This window comes from Octopus bimaculoides, chromosome 11 (assembly GCF_046866305.1).
Source record: "Octopus bimaculoides isolate indiv1 chromosome 11, ASM4686630v1, whole genome shotgun sequence".
NCBI classification, from domain to species: domain Eukaryota; kingdom Metazoa; phylum Mollusca; class Cephalopoda; order Octopoda; family Octopodidae; genus Octopus; species Octopus bimaculoides.
Window position 1 is genome coordinate 7,569,438 of NC_142938.1, and position 9,322 is coordinate 7,578,759.

At 35.1% G+C, this 9,322-nt stretch overlaps 1 protein-coding gene across 2 annotated transcripts in view; it reads right to left on the bottom strand.

Annotated features, from left to right (window-relative positions):
- Window positions 1–8,376, bottom strand: part of LOC106874871 (tRNA (guanosine(18)-2'-O)-methyltransferase TARBP1) — a 29,894-nt gene extending 21,518 nt beyond the window's left edge. The window contains exons 1-7 of one of the 2 annotated variants that reach the window (XM_089359351.1): window positions 6,859–8,376; window positions 5,449–5,515; window positions 4,256–4,401; window positions 3,532–3,584; window positions 2,344–2,444; window positions 1,063–1,198; window positions 130–226 (exon numbers count right to left, since the gene is read on the bottom strand). In XM_089359351.1, the coding sequence (XP_089215477.1) occupies window positions 130–226; window positions 1,063–1,198; window positions 2,344–2,444; window positions 3,532–3,584; window positions 4,256–4,401; window positions 5,449–5,515; window positions 6,859–7,977 (1,719 nt within the window). In that variant the 5' untranslated portion in view covers window positions 7,978–8,376. The remainder of the gene's footprint in view (window positions 1–129; window positions 227–1,062; window positions 1,199–2,343; window positions 2,445–3,531; window positions 3,585–4,255; window positions 4,402–5,448; window positions 5,516–6,858) is intronic. The other variant, XM_089359352.1, reaches the window with a different exon arrangement.
- Window positions 8,377–9,322: the final 946 nt, after the last annotated feature.

A 9,322-nucleotide genomic window follows, 5' to 3' on the forward strand; every position in this document is an offset into this window, starting at 1 on the left:
ATATTACTAATAAGACTAAAAGAAAAAAAGAAAAAAGGCAATTCCTGTTAGTAGTGACTCGAGATTTTAAACAAGATTTTAAAATATTAATCAAAACATTTTGCTTTTCCAATGTAGAAGAAAACTTACAAAGTCCAACAGATTGATAAGTGCTTCTGCCAGAAAACACTGAGTGGCACCTCGTATGTAAGTTTCAACAGTTCGTTGGCATGTCACAACTATCTCACTGTTGTAAATATCGGGAAAGAAATGAAAAAAAAAAAACCCAAAGATTATTTTTGTAAGAAATCATGGAATCACCATAATTATTTTAAAATCCACTTTTCTATGCTTGTAGGGGTTGGACAGAATTTCTGTTGCTAATCCCTACCTGTTTCCAATGCAAGTTCAATATTTCCCATGGTTAGATATGTCTCTCATGGGAGACTGGGAACAAACAACATTGTTTATATAATGGTGATGCTCATTTACAATCATCACAAGATGTCATGACAAAGGGGCACATACATGCAAGCTCACACACACACACACAAGTTTCTTTTAGTTTCCATTAACCAAATCCACTCACAAGACTCTCCCAAGGTGCTGTGCAGCAGGACTAAACCCAAGACAATATGGTTGGCAAGTACACATACACATTCCCACTTCAGTTTAATGACTTCTCAGCCATATGAAGGCAACCTGTCTACAAAGTTGGGCCCTCCAAACATGTTGTACTGTATATGAAAAAGGCACTACCCTGCTCACATGGAGGAAACATGAACTCCACAATCCACACCAAGACTAAGAGAGCAGTAATTCTAAAAATATACAAACACAACATTGAAATCTTGAAGCTACAAGATAATGTGTGATTAATTCAAGAACAACGTGAATAAATAAGCATTACATTTGACAAAGAAATCTGAATGCTAAAGGGTCAATCTAGTTTTATATCCAACATTTCAACATAAGAATAAAAACAAGCAAAAAAAAAAATATGAAATGAAAGAAAAGGTGAAGTTAATAGGGATAATGAAAGGTACATGTAAGATAGATGATACACATAAATAGATAATTTACCGTATGTTTACAATGGCAGGTTTATCTAATAAAGGAGACTGAGGTAGCTTTGTTAGTGCTCTAGAAAGAAATACAAGTGGGATAGGACTCCAGCTTTGTGAATTCATGGTATCCAAGACTTTACAGAAGAAGTTAGCTAAAAAACAGAAAGACAATTGAGAACATATGAAATGTGGTTTTCTCCTATTTTTTAAAATAGGTTGGAAATATTTGTATTTGTAATCATCAATCATGACCTTTCATCAGTTTTCACATGATCACATCGTTTTAATGCCCACTTTTTCTATTCACACAAGTTGGATGGAGTTTATTGGAGCAGATTTTTTGTGGTTAGATGCCCTTCCTGTCACTAATCTTCGCCCATTTCCAAGCAAGGTAATATTTACCCATGTCCAGACGTGTTTTCGTAGACTATTGGAAATGAATGATATTCATTAACAACAATCAAGTGATGTCAAGAAAGACACACAAACAAACATACACACACACACACACACACGTGACAGGTTTTCAGTTTTCATCCACCAAATCAACTCAGAAGGCTTTGGTCAACTTGGAGCTACCACAAGAAGACACTTGCCCAAGGTGCCACACAGTGGGATTGCATCCAGAAGCATGTGAAGTGAACTTCTTACATCACAGCTACACCTGATCCTACAAACCAGTGATTCCCAAACGGTGCAGCAGAAGAGGATAGCCAGTGAGGCGGAATTATTGAAAGACAATCAAACATTTGGAAACAGTTTCAAAAAATTCATTGGCCAAAAATAAATATGATTTCAAAATTTAAAATATTATTATGGATTACTTGTAATTGCATGTATGAGTCCCAGTATAGATAGTTATAAATAATTATCGATCGATTTTATCATTGGGATTTTTTTTGCATTATATCAAGTAATAAGAATATAGTAACTAATCTGCAAATTGGAGGAGACAGTTATCAATGATAATGTTCTCGCTTCCAATCCGCGGTTATTTCCCTTTAATTCTCTCTCTCTGGACCTTTGGTCAGGCGTATGTAAATTTCCATTCCAAAAATGCAGCCCAGAGAAAAAAATATGGGAACCACTGCTGTAAACCAATAAACCAAAAATTTTGCCCCGATACAAAAAACAAAAATTAAATCAATATAAAAGTAAACAATAAAGGAATTAATTAATTATTTTCCGTGTATTAATAATTTACCAAGTTAATAACATTTCAAGAATATTGTTTACAGCAAAATTTTGAATAAATGTCTTGTCTGTATGTCTTACCATCTAAATTTCATGAACTTACCTTTTCTTTCTTTAGTTTCTAGAGCTTCCCAGCATGATAGAAAAAAATGTGCCAAACTATCTCCAATCTTAGGACAGGAGCCAAAATTAGTGTCTGGTTCCCTGAAATAATAAAAATAAGAATTAGCAGAATAATATATAACATTTTATAAAGAATGTAAATGCTTCTCAAAGTCCTTATAACAAGGCCACACCGATTTGAGTCATAGCTCTCAGATTTATCCAATCTAGAACCAGAAACTAATATATTTCCATAAAAGGAAAATTGTTGCCATAAAAGATATTAACACTCACATGAATATGATACAACCAATCAGCACAGGTGAGGTGGCAAATTCAAAAGAAGTAAGCAAGTTTTCCCATCAAACAGTTTGGACAAAGTTTTTTGAAGGATGGCTAACAGCTATAAAAAGACTGACAAATTTAACCTAACCGGAGAGCTGTGTAGCTGTCTAGGAGAATCTATGTTTGTCTCAACAAGTTGTTTTCTCTCTCCCATGCTTTCACTTTTAAGTAACATGCTCATGTCATGGTCGACAAAAAGCACAAACTTTAACTGTAGTATTCACAAACATATATTAATTATATGCAATGATTAATTTCCTTGCACTATTTTCATTACATTATCCAGTAAGTTATATGCAAAAGATTCCTAACCATTGTATTCATTGAAGATTGATCCATTAGTTTATTGAATGTACATCTGTAACAATGCAAGTTAATAAAATATTTGAAAACTCAAACTTTAGTAAGGTCATTGTTGACACATGCAACCTTCTTCATAAGAATATCAGCATAAGAATATATGACTAATCAGTATACTAATGAAGAAAGATAATTTCCATATTTGTTGTTTATTTTTTTACGATGTTTTCAGTACATTAGGTTTTTAATGCTTAAACAATGGTAACATTATCTGTGCTCAAGAAAACCTGCCCACCACAACAGAATTGAGATCTTAAAACCAAAGTGCATTGTAAAAAGCATAGGTCTGGGTACTGGTGCCACATAAAACACCCAGTACACTCTGTAAAGTGGTTGACATTAGGAAGCGCATCCATGCTAAAACAGACTGTGGAACTTGGTGCAGCTCCTGGCCTTGCCAGTTCCTGTTAAACCATCCTACTCATGCCACGATGGAAAACAGACATTAAATGTTGATGATGATGATAATGATGATAATACATACCGTCCATATAACTTAATTTCCTTCAAAGAACCCAGAAATTTTCCAGAGAAGTACTACAATAAAAAAAAATTACATATTCTAAATAATAATGAAGTATTTACATTAGCTCAGGTTTTAGTTTTGAAATGAAACTCTGCATTATGCAGAATTAAAGATTTACCTTTTATTCTATTTTTTTTTTTACTCGTTTTACCTTTAGACTGTAGCCATGCTGGAGCACCACTTTAATGAATTTTTAGTTGAATGAATTGATCCCGATACTTATGTGTTTTCATAGCCTGGTACTTATTCTATTGGTTTCTTTTGTCAAACTGCTAAGTTATTGGGATGTAATCACACCAACACCAGTTGTCAAGCAGTGATGGGGGATAAACACAGACATAAAGACACACACATATATATGATGAGCTTCTTTCAGTTTCCATCTATGAAATCCACTCAGAAGGCTTTAGTCAACCCAAGGCTACAGTAGAAGACACTTGCCCCAAGGAACAATGAGAAATAAAACCAAAGTAAATCACAAGAAAACAGGCATATGAATTAATGGTGATTAAGTAGGAATTTCTATGTATAATTTGAAAGTCTTTAGATAGAAACATCTGTATGTAAATATTTTCCATTTTCTTATTTTAAAGTGAATTTGTAAATACAGTTACACAATTCTGTAGTATGATGACGCATGCAAAATTAGAACAAAAATATTGTTATTGAAGTTATAACTCACTGATTCTTGATCTTGCCAAATAAAAGGACATGTGACTAGGTTGAAATCTAGAGCAACGTTGACAGCCCATTTGATAAGGAAAATGTTTTCATGAAGGAGACAACGGGATATTAGAACCAGAAGCCAGGAAGAATGCAGAAGAAAACCTACCATTGTAAAACATTACAAAATATATTAGTCACAAAGCAAGGAAACAATAAGAAATGACAAAACAGAATAAAACAATTTCACAATTGACAATTAAATGGCATGTCTTCTTTATATTTAGTGGAAAGTTATAGATGGGAAGTAATAGGGAAAGTGATTAGTGTAAGGGGTAAAGAAGTGAGAGCTAATAGAGATGTCCAGAAGAGAGACAGATGTTATGGATAAATATTTGTGTGTGTGTAAGAGAGTGCATATAGGAAATAACTTCAAAGGAGTGCAGTGGTTATTTGTCGAAATAGAGAGTAAGACAGGATGGAGACATAAACCAGACTGACAGATATGAGGTAATTTGTAATGAGAGGTTTGTCTACAACAGGGGTGGGGAAACCCCAGCCCGCAGGCACAATTACGCCCACGAGCCCATTTTATTGCACCCACAGGCTGGCATACTTGTATATACAAAATATAGTAAATTTTTCAATTATAAAATTTATACAATATTCATATGCCTATTTGCGACATAGGTCGCATTTCCCCTATGACTTAAAATGGTTAGACTCGAAGAGAAAATTGTCCGGCAATTCCCAATTAAATAGAAATTTCGTTTTCACTATGAAACACATAATGCTAGGTTTGCACACACACACCCCTTGAGACCCAACTATAAGGAACTGCCTGAGGATTCTACCCCCATAACCCTTCAGTGAACAGTTGACAGCAAGAATGGATGGACGGATGGATGGTTTGCAACTTAAATTTGCAGCAACAAAAAAAACAAAACTAAACATCTTAATATTGAAAAATATATGTAAAACACTTCAATTTCTTATATTCTGCATTTTATCCAAGCTCTCTTTCTCAGAGCTTTCTGCTAGGGAGCAGTCTCCCTAAGAAGTGAGAAATGGAATGGGTGTCAAGAAGAAAGGAATCTAATCATATGTTTATGTAAGAGAAGAAAAAAGAACTCTCTAGTTATAAGTACTAAACTTGTCTTTGTCCATGAAACACAATCAACAGAGCATAGCATACATCAACAAGCTACATACCTCCATTGTCTGTAGTGGCTTCCACAAGATTTGAGAAACGGGGAAGAAGAGGTTTTATGATATGTACCTAAAAGAAATTGTAATCAGTAAATCAAATCAATAAGATTATCTCCCTCTCTCACACACACATAAATACACATATAAACTGCACAAAAGAAAAATAATTTAATTTTTCAAGCTTACTTTGTGGGAATATCACAGAACATATTTCATAGTTATATACCATTCCTTACTGTTGTAATACTTAGTGAATGAATGCAATAAGCACAGCTCAAACTATAGCACGAGGGTACAGCAGATATAGCTTATCAGAACCCTCCATCTGGACCATTTGTTCAATTAACTTTTCAGCTGTATACTGAAAAATGTGCCATAGGTTTTCAAACTTTCAGCCTTTACTTTAGCATTTGGTCAAATTTTACCAACTGAATCAACAATCGTTTTATGAATGTTTACTTGTTGGTTGTTTTAAAATTGATTTTAAATACTAATAAGTGCCCCACCAGTTCTGCTTGAGCAAATACATAACATAAAGCAAGGCTGTCTTAGCAGCATTAGTGCTACCACCACCCCATTCTTGGCAAATCAATGCATTGGGCCCTATTGTATTTATTTACTGACAGCAAGCCACAGCATGCATGGATCAGGATTGGGGCCCTAAGCCCACAAGGCCCCTGAGCAAATCAGTACACTGGGGCCCTATAGTATTCACTAACAGAAAATTACAGCATACATAGGTCAGAATTGGGTCATTTCAACATTGACTCCCCCCTGGGCAAATCAGTGCACTGGGTCCTATCATATTTCTTTATTGATCAGAATTGGGCTCTTAGGCAAATTACACTGGGCCCTATTATATTATTTATTGACAGCAAATTAATGCCCTGGAGCCCTGTCATATATATTTATTGACAGAAAACCACAGCCTTCGTAGATCAGAATTGGGCCCCTAAACCCATGAAGTCCACAGGCAACTGCTTAGTGTTCCTATCTCTTATACAAGTAGCTGGTTAATGTATTCTGCCAGTGTCTTGTGACCACCCTGCCTTCGGCGACTACATAGACTAAATTTCTTTACTGGTTGATAGCATGTTTGATGTAGTTATAATCATTACAGAGTTTAATCTGATTGGTGTAAAGAAACGAGAATGGTTTGATACTAGATAATTCAAAGCATTGATGTTGCTAAGACTAGTGTAATATCGTTAATGTTTTAACATATTAGTGTTAATAATATCTCCATTAAACAGTAAGACAGGAAAAGGAATTCCTGGAAATGCTATTTCGGGTTTTAAATTCACAAGTAAAGTAAATTAGTGTAGCTCTGCCTACCAAAATAGAACTTTAAAAATGAATGTAAATGTAAGAGTGATTGTAATTATAAACTGGAATTTATTAATAAATATATACCTGTTTTTCTTCGAATATTTCAAACAGAATAATAAAATCGTCCCAAAGTTTTGTTAGTTGATGGGAATGTTGTTTGTCCCACCAAAATAATGGCACTTGATGACTTTCTGAAAGAGAACACTTCAAGTTTTCCTGAGTTTGATTGCATAAATCAACAATTCGTTTTAATAGATATATAGACTGTTTTCTCGCTAGCGAATTATTTTGACTAAACCCCTGTTGCAATAAATTCCAGAAGAGCGGGTCACAACGGAGATCTAGAAATTGTTTACTTTGAATATTCTGTTTAACAGGAAACCAAAAGTCAGCTAGAGAACATAGAATGGTCAGTGGTTTGCAGTTATAAACTTCGTCTGAACATGTTTCAGTCTCCTTTAAAATGTCAGCAATAACTGCCCAAAGTGCTACAGCTTGTGAATAGTTATCGTCACAAGATCGTATCATATCTTTCAATAATGTACAACTAATCTGACCAACTAAGGTTTCATCAAAAACTTTGAAAGCTTCAATAAATACTGGGTACAGGCATTGGACAATTTCTCCTACGATCGGAAATTCAAAATTGACAGCGGAGGCTTTCCTTAAAATTCTTTTTAAGGTTTCGATAACAATCCGAACATCAACAAACGTACATGTAATTTGATATTTACCAAAAGCAGTCGGGTTTTCGTGGATATAATGCAAAATCGACGTCTTAAACATATGAATGATGTTATTTTGGATTGAATGAGGGCACAAGTCTAGACATAAAATAAAAACATCACAAAGCGGTGCTAGCTGTTCGTAAGGTATACTAAAACCGAGAGGTAAATGATGTTGAAATTGTAAAAGTTTTGAATAGAATTCAGTGACGATTTCACCTATAATAGGTTTAATCGCATCACTTGATACAACACATTCAATGTTTTTGTCTTGATATGTTTTAATTATCCGATCAAGCGAAGGTGTGGTTTGAACTAACTGCTCCATACAGGTGCTCGAAGATACACGTTTCGATATCCGAGTTAAGAGCTGTACAATGATATCTGTAACAAGAGAATGGTCGATGGCATCACCAGAATCGTTCACTATATTTAGAGTCACTTGAAAAAGGTTTATTTCTGAATTGAGAATATCCATGGCTTTAATTTTTATGAAGTATTCACAACACAAAATATATTGTAAACACACCTATATTTTCCGAAAATAAATATAAAATGAAAACTAGTAATTAGTTTTCATACTTTATAATCATAACAATAGTAAATTCTTTTCAATCAACAGAAGCTTGGTTAGGAGAAAAACAAATTAAAATACGCAACACGTGTATCACAAGGTACGTGTACCTTAAATAAGTGTGGCACACGTTGCTAACCATGTGGTGGAACTCTTCAGCGTGAAGATTAGAATTAAACAGACTTCCGTCTTTCCAGCAACAACAATAATTGGTTTAAGCTGTTTTGTTATTGACACAAGTCCGCTGCATTGATGATGTTGATAAGTAGCCTCGCCTAGTTTTACTTTAAGCAGACGACTAATGACAGGGAGGTAACTGCCATTACGTACGGTGTATATAGAAGTAATGTACATTGCAATGGCCTAGTGGTTAGGGTAGCGGACTCGCAGTTTCGATTCCCAGACCGGGCGTTGTGAGCGTTTATTGAGAGAAAACACCTAAAGCTCCACGAGGCTCCAGCAGGGGATGTTGGCGAACCCTGCTGTACTCTTCCACCACAACTTTCTCTCACTCTTACTTCCTGTTTCTGGTGTGCCTGTAATTCAAAGGGTCAGCCTTGTCACACTGTGTCACGCTGAATATCCCCGAGAACTACGTTAAGGGTACACGTGTCTGTGGAGTGCTCAGCCACTTGCACGTTAATTTCACGAGCAGGCTGTTCCGTTGATCGGATCAATTGGAACCCTCGACGTCGTAAGCGACGGAGTGCCAACAAACAACATCGCGATATAAAAGTGTCGATACGAAAAAGAAAACTCGACTTAAAAGCAAAAGATTGTGGTAATATGTTATCGTCACCACATCCACGGCTCGAATTGTGTATTAAATAACAGTTTCAAAACGAACATCAGACATTGTTGAAAGATCTGTTCGTTTTCCCCCGTATTTTATTTGCCGTAATTCTGGCGGAGACAAAATAAGTGCCCATAAAATTCAGATAATTGCTTTAACGATATCATTTCAATGGTATTGAATTCATATATTAGATAATGCCAAACTATAGTGCCCCAACATGACCGCAGTCCATTGACTGACGTAAACGATAAAAAATTTTTTAAAAACCTTTGTGTCTGCCTTGCTAAATAACACAATGCTTCGCTGAGAATACACACACACAATACACATGTGTGTGTCTGTTTGCATAATAATCTGCTTTAATATGGTATTCTTTATTCAAACATTTCAATATATTCAAGCATTAAAAAGAGCAGAAGGAATATTGTTTAATTTATTAAACAATTCATCTTC